The sequence below is a fragment of the Cygnus olor genome, chromosome 21 (assembly GCF_009769625.2).
Source record: "Cygnus olor isolate bCygOlo1 chromosome 21, bCygOlo1.pri.v2, whole genome shotgun sequence".
NCBI classification, from domain to species: domain Eukaryota; kingdom Metazoa; phylum Chordata; class Aves; order Anseriformes; family Anatidae; genus Cygnus; species Cygnus olor.
Window position 1 is genome coordinate 5,426,471 of NC_049189.1, and position 14,224 is coordinate 5,440,694.

Sequence of the window (14,224 nt, forward strand, 5' to 3'; positions counted from 1 at the left end):
AGCATCTCAATCCGTCTCCAAGCCTTGATTATTAGTGACAAGAGACTGAGAAAGGCGACTTGATAGAGGGCTTCTAACACAGTTGATGAGTATCCCCAGAACAGACGGTCCCTAAGGGGACTGCATGAGGGACTTGGAGATTTTTCCATCCCTCTCCTTTCACTCAGGTCTGAAATGACAGTTCCTGATGGGGTTATCCAGGCATGGGGCTGAAAGCCCAGCTGCCACTGTGCCTTAGGGGCTGTTCCTTTCTCCTCTTAAAAATAGCATCTTTCCTCCATGCCCTTGCTGACTATGTCCTAAGAGCAAAATGCACGCAGGGTCCCATACACTTACCCGGGCTTCTCCTTGCAGGGCTCTTTCTCGTTGTTTTGCTCCTATCCATATTCTTTGCCAGCCGCCTCCATCCAGCAAGCCGTGCTCCAGTCTTGTTCCGGCCAGACACAAACATCCAGGTGCTGCTAGACCTGAAATACAACCTGAGTGCTGAAGGCATCTCCTGCATTACCTGCTCAGGTGAGAGTGCTGGCCCCCAGAACACAGGGGATGCAGCCTGGCCCAGACCGTGAGCTGGGGGAGCTAGAAAATGAGATAGAGGACTGCATTTCTAAAAATATCTCATTGGGTATTGGATGGATCCTGCTGAAGGAAGGCACATACTGGGAGTAGGATGGTGGAGTTGTCTGTAGGAGTAGAGTACTTTGAACAGCTGCTTTAGCCAGGAACTGCCTGAGTGTTTCTGCTAGAGCTAATTTCTTTATAGTCTAGGAACATGGTCTATTTTTACTCATAAAGGACTGTGCCAGTGACCAGCTTGGGGTCTGTGGCTGTGTGCTCAGGGTTTGGTGTTAGATGGCAGAGTCCCTGATGCGTTACCTACTTCAGTGAGTGGCATGTGCAGGGCTGGTAGGTCTCTTTGTCATGCCATTTGCTCTTTCCTCCCTGAGTAACCTTGTTGGACAGGTTTGTTTCAGGAAAAGCCCCACAGTTTGCAGAACAACATCCGAACTTCCTTGGAAAAAAAGAAGAGAGGCTCAGGGTCACCTTGGGGAAGCAAAGGGAGCATAAGTGATACAGGGCAGCAAGGTAAGTGAGACATGATGACTGATCTTTATATCTTATATCTTTATATCTTATATCTTTACATCTTATAAACAAACAAACAAACAAAAAACATAAATCATATGAGCTCAGAATAACTGATGGGGAATAATTTTCTTTGGACACAGCCCTGCTGAGCCCTGGTTTGGTGCTGGATGTTATATATCAGGGTCATCATTACCATCCCCCTTCCAATGAATGCCTACTGTTCTCCAGGACAGGGTTCTATAGTCCAGGTGGCAATACAGTCTAGTGACAAATCCCTCTGGTCTGCCTAGTTTGAGCACTAGGAGCACTAGTTTGAGGGCTAGGAGCTCAGAGCTTTGCATCCCTGTCCTGTATCACAGCCTTGTTGGCAGGCCATGAGGAGAGTAAATTTAGCCTGCTTTGCAGGGGATTTTGAGAATGAAAGAGTTATTGGGCCAGGTCCTGAGCTGACATGAATCAATAAGCCATCAGGAATTACTGCAGCTCAGGATATATTTATGAAATCCTTTGAAATGTGTGCTGTGCTGCTAGAAGGCAGAGGCTGCGCCTGGTGCCCCAGAGGAGACAACAGACCAGAGGAACCCCCCATCCCATGTCTGTAGGATTTGCTGGTTGGGAAGTACCGCTAGCCCTCAAGCCCTCTCTGTTTGCTCCAGATCTGCAGGGGACTGTGTATATCTCCAAGTCCAGAAGCAAGGGAAGGCCAGCCATCTACAGATTCTCTCTCAACGCCAGTGTCCCTGCCCCCTGGCAGATGGTGTCACCGGGAGACGGGGAGGTGCCTTCATTTCAGGTGAGTCAGTCCAGGGATGTTGGACCCCTATATCAAGAGTGCAGCACTCAGCAGGTGAGCACAAGAGCCTCCTGTTTCTCCACAGGGCCCTGGGTAGCTCAGGGTGAAATATCCAGGGCATGGCAGTAAGGTAGCTAATGCAGAGGGTGTTATACCTGGCATCGTTAGAGATTATGCCTTGCACTGCCACAGTACTGTCAGCAATAGGAGAAGTGTGGGCATCTCTGGGGATCAGATGAGGCCTGGCATCATCAGCTGGTCTTATTTTAGTAGAACTGCAACTGAACCAGCTGGATTCCCACTGCCTCCTTCTGCCCATGCCCAGGTAGCTGGTGAGCAGGCGACATAGTTCACAGGCCATGCTGGGCATAGGCACCCCCAGCAGAACTGCCTTTCGTATCTCCCTCACCCTGGACAGAGCAGCCACCACCCAGCCTAGGCCACAGAGAATGGGGGCGGCGAGGGGCTCCGTCACACGCTGCCCAGCACCCTGGGAAGGAGGCAGGCTGGGGGCTGGCTGGGTTTGTGCCTGCAGCGCTCATTCCGTGTGGTTGTGCCAGTGCCCTGGGAGGAGGGGAGTGTGTGATGCTAACATGTGACAGGCTGCAACCTTGTGGAGTTAAGTGTCTGTTTTCATTAATCCATTGCTTAGGTGTATAGAGTGCCTTTCGGTAACTTCACCAGGAAGCTGACAGCTTGTGTGTCCACAGTAGGGCTGCTTAAGCAGACGAGCCCCAGGAAGTGGATGATGACCACCTTGTCCTGTGATACCAAGAGAGGCTGGAAGTTCGACTTCAGTTTCTATGTGGCCGCCAAGGAGCAGCAGCGAACGCGGTAACCCTCCCAAACCCACCCAAGGCCAGGCAGCAAAAGCAGTACAGCTGAATGGCTGATATGGGATGTGTAGTGTCCGGTGCCAGTCCTGACCTCAGCTGGTGGCATCCTTGGCCCTAGGTCTCTTTGCACGTGTGCCCCATCTTTAGAGTGTTATTTTGCAGGCCCATAACATCATCAATATGCCAGGGGCTTGCCAGATGCAGAACTGTCACTGCGGGCTTCTTTGGGTGGCAAAAAGAATTTGCTGGTCTTTGTCTTGCCCTTACCCACCTGAAGTTTTGGGCTGAACAGGCAGCACATAATGCACAATGGCTAGGGATCCAAGCCTGGAGCTGCTCACTTTTTCCTTCCCTCTGTCCCCGAGAATGTCTCTTTCCATGTAGTGCTTTGGACACGTCTGTAATGCACCTGCCTTCCCATAATGAACTCTCTTTGTTGCACAGGAAACTGTATTTCGCTCAGTCGCACAAGCCCCCCTACCATGGCCGAGTGTGTGTGGCACCTCCTGGCTGTCTTCTCAGCTCTAGCCCAGACGGACCCACCAAAGGCATCCTTTATGTTCCCAGTGAGAAAGGTAAGGCTGATGAGTACCTGTTCAGCGACGTCTTGTTGCTAACTGGGCTAAAGAGTCAGCTGGGTTTTTGCCTTCTTCTGATGTAACCATTCTTTCTTCTGTGTTTGATAGCAGCACCCAAAGCAAAGCTGTCAGCGACTTCTGGATTTAATCCTTGCATGAACACAGGCTGCGGGAAGCCAGCAGTGCGGCCGCTGGTGGACACAGGAGCCATGGTGTTTGTCGTCTTTGGTATCCGAGGGATTAATCGCACGGGACGTTCAGACAACCACGTCATTGGAGACATGGTACACAAATCCTGGCATGCTGGACAGGCATGCCTGGGACTGATGGGTGAAGGAAGGTCTCCCTGGATGGTATCTAGTTAATCTCTGCTGGCCAGGTAGTATGGTCCAGCAGTCTAGACAGATGGAGTAGCAGAGGTGACAGCTTTGTGATGAGCCAAAACCACATTTCTGTTTAGCAAATTCATGAATAATGGGGTTGAAGAAGCCCTTTAGTGAAATCACTTCAGACTTTTCAGAAAATCACTTTCTGAGCACAATATCTAACCTTCTAATTTTTAGTCTAAGTCTGGCTTTCCTGGGGATTTTAGAAGCAAACCTGTCTTGAGCTCAGTATGGAAATGTCACTACAAAGTCAAGATATTTTTCTATAATTGCTTATTTTATTATGAGATAGTAACATGGAAAAAATACATATCAATTACTCAAGAGAAACATTCCTAAATGTGACTTTTTCAGGAACAATTTATCTCCCAAATCTGGTACCTTGACATACTCCCAGCCTTTCCCCAGCAAAATTCTATGTAGCTCTGGTCAGTTGGCAGATGCATTTCAGCTTTCTGCTGTTCCTCTTGCCTTCTGATTTGAGGGCATTGTGCAGAATCAGCCTTTGCCTGTTGCTTCTGGAGTGGGCAGCATGAAACACAAGCAGTGGGGTGGGCAGAAAGTTGAAGTTAAGTGCTGGGCACTGCTAGGGAATCAAAAATTCTCCTTAGGCAGACCCTGATGTTTTGGGGCATGCCCTGGTAGCCACACACTCATCAGTGCTTCAGTCGCACTGCCTGATTTATTTTTTATTTTTTATGTAATTTTTTCCTGGGTTGTCTGGTGAGGCAAAGATGTCTGATGTTCTTTTCACTGCAGAAACCTGTGGTCTGTATAAGATGGTCCCAGGCTGTGTGCCCAGGATCAGGTTCTGCCTTGTGCCAGTTGCTGTGTACATGCCTCATGTGTGGTGCTCTTGTTGTTGTGTCTCCTTGTGAAAGGGCAGCGTTATCTATGATGACAGCTTCGACCTCTTCAAAGAGATTGGCAACCTGTGCCGCCTCTGCAAAGCCATCGCCAGCAACACCGAGCTGGTGAAGCCAGGAGGGGCGCAGTGCCTTCCCTCTGGTACGTGGGGTCCTTGGGGAGATCCTGGGTCCCTGGGCACAGACTGCTTCTCACCCTGCAGTCTGAGGAACATAGCTGCGAAGGGCTCTTAAACTTTCAGATTCCAGTTTGATGAAGCACGGAAAGGAAATGAATGCACCAGTCAGTGATAAATGCAGACGGTGCAGGGAGGAGAAGGGTTTCTCAGCAGTCAGCTCTCCTGAGCTGCCTGCAGCACAGCTCTGCCTGGCTGTACTGCTTCCTGACAACTGGGGACAGCCGTGGGCATGTCCTGTTTGGTGCTGATGGCACCGAGTGTGCCCTCTCAAGCTAGAAGCAGCTGAGGGCTCTGGTGCTGAGATCAAGTGCTTTTGCAAGTCAGAATTGCAGGGGCAAGCAGCTGCTGACAAGTGGGAGCTGGAGCTTTCACTTGTTTTCTTCACCTTTGTTCCCATGTGCTCCCTTTCCCTGTCCTGACCTCCATCCCTTGCTTGTCCTCCATCCCTTGCTCTTTCTTTCTCTCCAGGTTATAGCATCTCCTCCTTTCTGCAGATGTTGCACCCTGAGTGCAAGAACATCCCTGAGCCGAACCTGCTGCCTGGACAGCTCTCTCACGGGGCAGTGGGAGTGAAGGATGGGAAGGTGCAGTGGATCTCCATGGCGTTTGAATCGGTGAGCACGTCATCGCCATCTATCCCTGTGACAGTTTCTTCTCGTGTCTTCGGGGGTTTTAGCTCTGCTCCTTCTGCACTGGCCAGTTTCATTTGCAGCCATAATTGGTGCTTGCTAGTGTTTGTGTCTGGCTGCAGACAGACGCCTCCACTCACAAGTTGCTAAGAAGTAGCTGCTTATGCTCTTAGTGTGAGAGCTTGGGCAAGAGCTGGTGGCAGATCTGCTCATCTGCTCTCCAGCTGGCTTGTTCTACCTCTACCCTTGCATACCCTGCCTCAGAGAGCAGGACACAAGAATAACATGTTAATCTTCTTACAGACAACCTACAAAGGGAAATCTTCCTTCCAGACATATGCTGACTATCTGAAATGGGAGACATTTCTGCAGCAGCAACTCCAGCTTTTCCCAGAGGGCTCTGCTCTCCGACATGGTTTCCAGACCTGTGAGCACTGGAAGCAGATCTTCATGGAGATTATAGGCAAGTGACTGCCATAGTTCTCTCCCTGAGGAACCTAGACTCTCTGTATCTTCACAGCACTCTTCGCTCCATTTTATGGACAAGCGTTATATCTCTTATCATTGCTGTGCTAAGTCCCTTATCATTGCTGTGCAAAGTCCTAAAGCCCATTTCTATCCCAAGCAGCATATACTTTCAAAATCCTAAGCATGGCCAAGGGAAATAGAGGTGAGGGAATTTCCCCTGTTGATGGGGGAGGCAAGAATAGGACCTGGATCACCCACTTCCCACTCTCATCCTCCCCTTTCCGTCTGTGCCAGCAGGAGTCCCTGCCTGCCTTGTCACCAGCAGAGACACGGTGCCCCCCTCACTCCAGCTGTCACCATCCCAGACTCAAATTATCTGGCTGTTTCTTTTCCAGGAGTGCAGAGTGCCCTGTACGGTCTCATCCTCTCGCTGGTTATTTGTGTGGCTGCAGTGGCAGTGTTCACCACTCACATCCTCCTCCTGCTGCCGGTGCTGCTCAGCATTTTAGGTAAAAAAAAACAATCCCATTGTGCCAAGCTTTCCCTTCCTCTGAAATTGCTGGGTTGTGGCACTGCTGAGTCTCCAGTGATTTGAACTGAATTGCTCCTACTTTGTGTAAACTCTTCTGGCTTTCCTGGACTCAGTCCTGATGTACCTAGGTGAATGGGAGAAACTCTCGACAAATGCACAGGAACCTCCTTGGGAAAACAGATTTGTGTGTCTAATTCCCAGTGTGTTTTATCTACACAATCCCTTCTATTTGTTTAAATAAGGGGTTTAGCTACCCAAATGCCATCCCTGCCTGTTATGTATAATAATGTGATTAAGTCCCACATGTTCTGAATAACAATTGCACTCCTTCCCAAGGATCTGCACCATGGCTGCTGTTTCCAAGCAGTGGGAGATTTTCAAAGCTGAATATTTTAGCGGTTTTGTTAGCATTTGAAGCAAATTTGTAAATAGCTCCCTCTCCCTGGCTGGTGATTTGACGATATTATGGACTAAGTGTGTTGCTAAACTTCCCAGTTTAAAAAATCAAATCTATCATTTTAAAACCACTTAGTCTCCCACACATGACTCACAAACAAACATCACTCTTGCCTTTAAGAAAAATCTGTACATGTGCTCAGGCTGTGTGTAAACTCCAGCGAACAAAACAAAGGGCCTTCTTGCCTGTAGTGCACATAGGCACACTGGCTTGTGCTTGGATTCTGTTAGCAAGCATTAGTTTGGATTGGCATCAGTCTGTCTTTTTTGCCTGATATTTCAGTTAGTTGCTTTGTTGTTCCAAGCAGGTCTGAGTGCCTTTGTGAATGGTCCCATGGCCACTGGAAGGTGAGGGAGGTGTTTGCCTTTGTGGGCAGGACATGTACAAGATTCCAGCCGGCTAGCATGGAGACCTGCAGCGCTATGATCTCAAAATCCCTGACTGAGCCATAGCAGTAGGGCTGGGCAGCACTCCCTGTGTCCTTTAAACTTGCCTAACACGACCTTTTTCACGCAGGGGTGGTCTGCTTGGTGGTGACCATCATGTACTGGTCTGGCTGGGAAATGGGGGCTGTGGAAGCCATTTCTCTCTCCATCCTCGTTGGCTCCTCTGTTGATTACTGCGTGCACTTGGTGGAGGGCTACCTGCTGGCAGGGGAAAACCTGCCACTGCACCACACAGAGGTGAGCTCTCTTCCTCCTACAGCCTTGTATCCTCTTGTGCCCTCTGTACCACTCGGCTGTGATGCAGGACACAAGGCATGATGGGCAAGGGGGGATGTCTTGCCAACCTCACAGCATGCCTGAGCTGCTTGCTGCTTTTCCAGCTGTCGGAGACTGATGTGAGCTGGGGTACCTGGGGACAGTAAGCAGCTCAGCGTCCAACCCACATGGTCGTACAGTAAACCCAGCTGAGGGTCCAACCCACATGGTTGTCCCTCTCTCACTGGCCACTGGACACACCTGTGTCCAAAGCAATACCCTTTCATGCCCCACTGAAGACAGTCCTGCATGAGAACAGCCCCATGCTTATCCTGTAACTTCAGCAAGTCACTTCGGCTTGCTGTGCTGGACCTCCAGGCCTCCTCCAGCCTGGTTAACATCTCCCTCTTGGGGAAGATGGATGCCCCAAAAGCTTGGGGATCTCTGTTCCCCAGGTACAGTGTCTGTCATGTGGGCCCAGCAGCCAGCCTGATATGGCTGAAAGGAGGCACTGATGGAGGCACAAAATCCAGCAGCCTTTGCCTCTGATGGATTTGTCCCCACAATCCCTTAACGCTGCCGTCCCTTCTGCCAGGACCCCACAGCGTGCCGCCAGTGGAGGACGATTGAAGCAGTCCGTCACGTGGGAGTGGCGATCGTCTCCAGCGCCGTCACCACAGGGATTGCCACCGTCCCCCTCTTCTTCTGCATCATCGCCCCTTTCGCCAAGTTTGGGAAGATTGTGGCCCTCAACACAGGAGTCTCCATCCTGTACACGCTAACTGTGAGCACAGCCCTGCTGAGCATCATGGGGCCCGGCACCTTCACCCGGAGCAGGACTTCCTGCCTCAAGGCTGTGGCAGGAGTGCTCCTTGCCGGCCTGCTGGGTCTATGCATCTGCCTTGCCCTGCTGAAGAGCGGGTTTAACATCCCCCTCCCTAACGGGACAGCCCTGTAGACCTTATGCCAAGAGCCACACGCTCTGTCCTCTTGCTCCCTTTTCTTTTTTCTTTCTTTTTTTTAAAGGATATTTTTTGTAAGAAAAAAAAAGAGGAAAAAAAAAGCCCTTTTTTTCCAGAAGTTTTTCAACTCCAGATGCACTTTATTTTCTAATAGGTTTTGCTCTAAACTTGTATTTATTTCAGTAGTGATGGATGGATGACGGACAGTGAGGACTGCCCAGGGAATTCCTCAGCCCATCAGCAGGAGGGGAGGAGGTATCCTTCTCTCAAATTTCTTTCTGTTTTTCTTTTTTTAAATGAACAGAGCTTTCTGGAACCACAAAGGGGAGAAGTCAGGCCCTCTGCTCCCTTTCAGAAACCTTCCCTTCTGTCCTTACCTTCTTCTTGGCCAGGGTCAGCATTAAAACAGTGGCTCTTGAGGTGATGTCCTGCCCCTTGCCAGGCCAGTGCATCACTACGTGAGCCTTGCAACAGCAGTGAGCTGATGGACAGGCCTGAGGGATAGCAGTGTCCGGACCCCTTTGCTGTGTCCTGTGGCCAGCAGTGACCTCATTGCACAGGACACATTTCCCAGCCAGCTCTTACAGGGGTTGTTGTGGGATTAAAACTAGAGATCTTGGGCAGTCCCAGTTCCTGCTCCCTGTGTGACCTCACCAGTCGCTGCCTCTGCTCTTCATGGCGGAGAGAGAACTGAAGGCCTTCAGCTCCCTGCAATGATTTTTGCTCCTGGACCTGGCAGCCGGCTCTTAACCTGAGGGCGAGCTAAGCCCTGCGGCCAGGCAGAGCCCGAAGCTGGCAGCATGCATGGACACACAGCGGTGCATCCTCTGTGACAGCTCCGAGACCCCCTCCCTCGTGCAGACAAGAAGGCAGCAGAGCTTCAGCCTGCGGCTGCTGCCTGCTCACAGCAGATGGTTTATATTAAAGTAAAATGAAATTGCAAACTAGTGCCATTAACAAGTACATTTTAAGCATCACTGATTCCATCATATTCTTAAAATTGAAATAACTAAGTGTGTGCATTGAGATGCAGCGCATCTGGTCCTCAGCAGAGGGGGAGGGGTCAGGCCCACTGGGAGATGCATTAAACATTATTTACAGGGATGCCAACAGAGGGAGGTGGCCAGAAAGCAGCCTGAGTCCTCATTCGTTTGCAGATACCGTTTCCCTGGTGGCTTTGCATTCTCTGTCTGGATTGACCCCCTTTTTAAAATGGAAATGCCAGGAAGCGGGTCCCCAGCGCCAGCGATGTTCTGGGGTTGTGCTGCTGGGACAGACCAGCAGCTGCTTCTGTGCGGCTCGCTGAGTCCCTGCTTTGATCCCTGCCCGTCTCTTACGCCTTCACATCGTGCCATCCCTCTGAAACCGGATCAAATGTTTGTTCCTAAACTAGGTTCCCAAAGGTATCAGATGGAGAGAGGAGTGTGAGGACAGGAATCTCCTTGGGCCTTGTTGATGCCAGGGAAAATCCAGAGCACTCCTGCTGCAGGCAGTGAAGGTGGTGAAAGCGTAAGCAGACCAGATCTGGTTTCTTCCTCACCACTCCACAGCACAGCTGAGTTACCTTTTTCTGCAGTGTTAAATGTTTCTTGGCCCCTACCTCTGGTCTGGCCCAGTTCCTACAGGATGAACCTTGTGCCCATGAATAAATGGTTCTGGGAAGTATTTTTAACTCTCCTAAACCAGTGCTTCTTTGATAGCTGCTGGGTGCAACACAGCACAACATTGATCTGCAAGTCCTGCTTTCCTTGATGTCCGTTCTCCAGATTTAATTACTGGTGGTGCCCTGAGCACCGCTACGTGGCAGCAAGCATGGAGGGCAGTGTGCTGATGATATACAGAGATCTACATGGGTGCTGCAGGGGGAGAGCAAGGGAGCCCTGGTGCTGCTGCCTAGGATGCTCTGGCTGCAGCTCGACCTCCTTTGGGTGATTAAAGCCGATGGATATTTCCAGGTCAGCAGGCAAGAGAGGAAGGTGCTAAGTGCTGCCTTGCAGGAAGTCCCTCCTTCTGTGAGCACGGAGAAGCCTTGAAAGCTCTTTAAGGCATGGCATAGATCTGCTTTGAATCCTGTAAAACTTAAAGCGCATTCAGGCCCCAGGTGTCCTGTGGTTTTGATCACTATGAAGAAGCTATGTAAGTCTCTCACCTCCAGAGTGATGCTGGGCACACCATGCTCAGCCACTCTTGGAAAGCAAAGATTAATTTCAAAGTAGTGGAAAACCTTTGGTGTTTCAGGTCTGATCTGGAACTGTCTGATCTCAGATAAAAATAACCGAGTTGTTAGCACCTGGCAGAAGCTGTCCCGTTTTCTGGAGCAGGCAGGGGAGAGGAAAGGCTGCCGTTTTCCCTCCTCCTCCCTGGCCAGCCCAGGCACAGTCAGTGCCGTAGGGCTGGCTGGCACTAGCAGGAGCAGGAACATCACCTTGCCCTTGCTTTCTGAATGATTTTCTCGTTCAGAAAGGAAAATGAGAGAGCCTGAGGTAAGTGCAGGGCTGTAGCGGATGACTCACAAAGGTATACTGAGGAGGTTGTGCCCATCCAGCGAGGAGATGGAGGCAGAGAAAGGAGGAGAAACTTCTCCAGATTGTAGTAAGATGCCAGAAGAGCCAGGAGATGATCCCAGATGAAGCTTTTCAGTGCAAGGACCTGCTGGACATTGGTAAGCTGACAACTTCATGGTCATGACACTTGTCTTTAAGATCTAAATAAATATTTCCCCTTGTCCCCACTTCACTCTGCACAGCTCTGTGGTCAGGGCGGCTGGTGTTTTCTCCACATGCTATGGAGTGAAAGAGACATAGAGGCAGGACCTGTCCTTCCCCAAGATGTTTGCAACACCCTGATCTCCCCAACCATCTGTGGAGACAATAAATCAGTGGCAGATGTGTACATTCGTCTCCATGTAGACAGCGTCCCCCTTGACATTAGAAAATATTCATAAAATTATAGGGGTAAGAAAATGGATGGGTTTATCTGAGCAAATGCGAAGGTGGGGCTGACAGCCCTACTGGGAATGAGTGCTCTGAGGCAGATGCTTGCAGCAATAAAAAGCAAGGGCTCACCTGTCTGGCTCTTTTCCGGGAGCAGATGCTTGCCCTAAATTAATTCCTCATACATCTCTGCCTATCTTCTTTCTCTGATGACTCTTCTGTTGCCTAGACCATCTCTTGGGCCCTGTCTTGCTGAGCAAGGCTCAGCCTTCTCGGTGCTAGCTGCTTTTGCCTAAGATGCTCACGGAGGCTGGACTAAAACTGTCCGGAGATTTTCGTAGGGAGAATTTCTTGGACAGAGGAAGTGAAGGTGCTAAAATGCTTCATACAAAGCTGCCAATTTTGATGTTTAAACAGTTGAACACAGCAGCCCAGTGTCATGGAAATATTTGATCCCAGCTTTACTTGGAGGCGAATGCACTGTTTTTTCATTCCAAAACAATCTTACTGCTGCACTTAAAAAGAAATGTATACAAGTGCTCAGTTACAGCACGCTGCAGTGAAATATTTGGTAGCTGCCCACTCTTCTTTTTCCTGGTAAAATCCTGTTTTGAAGGATACCTTCTGAAAACCTGATGTTAATGTTTCAGGATGGGAGCCATTTGGTAAATGTAGTTTCCTACAAAATGGAGCGGGTCCTGTCCTGACCAGAAGCCCCCTCCTGTGCAGCCCTGGGCACTGTTCCCCGTTGTTGAAGCACTGAGACGTGCAGAGCTGCTGCTGCTCCTTGTCTTCAGGAGAGCTGCTGAGTGAGTTCAGGGTTCCCCACAGACACTGGTGAGACAATAGAGCCCCTGTTCACAGCAGCCTTGCCTAAATCAGCTTTGGAGTGAGGAGGAACGATGTTGATGTGCTTTGCAAAGATCAGCGTCAGAGGAAGAAATGGACCCAGGTCTCCTTGCTCCATTTGTTTCCTTTTGTTGCAGTGGCTCTTGAGGTGCTGGGCTCCTACAGAGTCTGTAGAGGCAACAGGGACATCAGGGCTGGCCACCAACCCTGGCAATTGCAAAGGCTGCGGATCCTGGAAAGGAATTGGTGGCTGTGCTGGGCTGTGTTCTCAATTCCTGCTGGACCTGAAATGGTGCCAGAGCAAAGTCAGCTTCGAATTATCCCCAAGAAGGACATGGGGCATGCTCACGGAGCTGCTGGGAGCACAGATATGGTAGTCTGGGTGCAGGGGTCTCCTGAGACCCCTGGCTTTGTCTCCGCTGGAGCAAACTGGCATGTTGCTTTATGTCACAACATCTAATTCTTTTTGCTTGTCCTGCACTGAATTTTCTTACCAGAGTGGCCTGCCCTCCTGGAAGGTTATAAACCCCTGAGACACATATAAATCCTCCCATGCTGTCCACCAGGGAAGCTGCGCTGATTGATTTGCAGCCAGGCAGGGCAAACACAGTCTCTCGGTTATTCCTTCTGAAATCACTGCTCACCCCACATAGCGTGCAAGCCACAGTTCACAGGTTATGCTGTCTCAAAGGCCTCTGCCAACTCCTCTGCCCTGGCTTAGACCTAGGGTCCCAGAGCTGGAAGTCTCTCACGGCCTGTCTCCATCCCCAGGAGGTGGTCGTGTGGTGTGGGACCCTTCATCCCCTCCGCTCCTCCTCCGCGTGGCTGCTGGAGGGGGTGGGAGGGTGATGGCCAGGAGAAGGAAGGTTTGCAGGTGGGAGCAGAAGAGAGCAAACGGGAGGGAGGATGGGTCGAGAGCTGGGGAGAAGAGGTTTGAGCACCTCGAGGCGCTGCCGTTTCACCAAGTCGTGTGCAGACCTTAGAGTGTTGGTTCTCAGAGTGATGTAGCACAATTCCCAACGGTAACGTACGCGTGTTACTTTTGTAAGTCGTCTCCTACCCTCACTATTTTCAGTGTTCCTTGATTTTTGGAGACTTGTAAATAAAAGATTTTGGCATTCGCTCGTTTGGCTCCCTCGCTCGTCACCCTGTCACTGTTGCATGTCAGACAAACTAACAAACAGTCCAGCTCCTACACAGGCCTTGAGGAGGGCTGGCTCAGATGGAGCTTTGTCCAGGTTTTCTGGAGCCCGTTTCCTCCTCCAATCCATACTGTGCTTCTGCCAGTGTATGAAGATCGTGCTGACCCCACAAGAACGGGATTAATCTCCCTCCCCCTGTGGCACCACAAGGCCTAGCATGAACTTCTAGCTGAGGATTTCCATCCATGCCATGTTGCAGCAGCAAAGTGCAGCCGTGAGACCAAGCGGCCGCCCCACACCTCCTGGGCCCGCACTGAACCGATGCACACAGAGGAGTGCCAAGCATTTACCTCTCGTTGCAGCCATGCTTGAGTGAGGTTTGCTCGCAGCACCCTCCCCTGGGTGTGCGCACACTGGGAAGGCCAGCACGCTGCAGCAACCTCCCACATTTTCAAGCCCTCAGCTTGAAAAGCTTCTACAGATGCGGCCCAAGTTACAGGCAAGGTTTCTGTGGCTCCTCAGTATATAGCTGCTGGGCTGGGAAGGGGGAAAGGGCTCGGAGGACGGATTAGATGGGGCAGCAGCTGCTCGCTGTTCGTTTCAAGCTGGCAGAGGCAGGAAGGAATTGCCTTCTGGCTGCAGGAGCCTGTCCATGGCGGGCTGTTGGCACAGTCCCTGTGCCAGCGTTGACGGCCCATGCTCTGAGACCTGCTGCCTGCCATTTGGCACGGCCCCATCTCTTCTTCCAGGTGAGCACGTCTAGTGTGAAGTCTTCATCGCCTGCAGCAAATCCCCCCTGGACTTCCATCGAGCTATGGCACAGT

General features: G+C 50.8%; 1 protein-coding gene across 9 annotated transcripts in view; it reads left to right on the top strand.

Annotated features, from left to right (window-relative positions):
- The window catches only part of DISP3 (dispatched RND transporter family member 3), a 142,284-nt gene extending 128,905 nt beyond the window's left edge, over positions 1-13,379 (top strand). For 7 of the 9 annotated variants that reach the window (XM_040533856.1, XM_040533854.1, XM_040533858.1 and 4 more), the window contains 12 exons: positions 355-516; positions 964-1,086; positions 1,746-1,882; positions 2,535-2,716; positions 3,163-3,293; positions 3,405-3,580; positions 4,564-4,690; positions 5,196-5,341; positions 5,660-5,819; positions 6,220-6,333; positions 7,330-7,496; positions 8,110-13,379. In XM_040533856.1, coding sequence (XP_040389790.1) covers positions 355-516; positions 964-1,086; positions 1,746-1,882; positions 2,535-2,716; positions 3,163-3,293; positions 3,405-3,580; positions 4,564-4,690; positions 5,196-5,341; positions 5,660-5,819; positions 6,220-6,333; positions 7,330-7,496; positions 8,110-8,472 — 1,988 coding nt within the window. In that variant the 3' untranslated portion in view covers positions 8,473-13,379. The remainder of the gene's footprint in view (positions 1-354; positions 517-963; positions 1,087-1,745; positions 1,883-2,534; positions 2,717-3,162; positions 3,294-3,404; positions 3,581-4,563; positions 4,691-5,195; positions 5,342-5,659; positions 5,820-6,219; positions 6,334-7,329; positions 7,497-8,109) is intronic. The other 2 variants (XR_005814180.1, XM_040533855.1) reach the window with 2 other exon arrangements.
- The last annotated feature ends 845 nt before the right edge of the window (positions 13,380-14,224 follow it).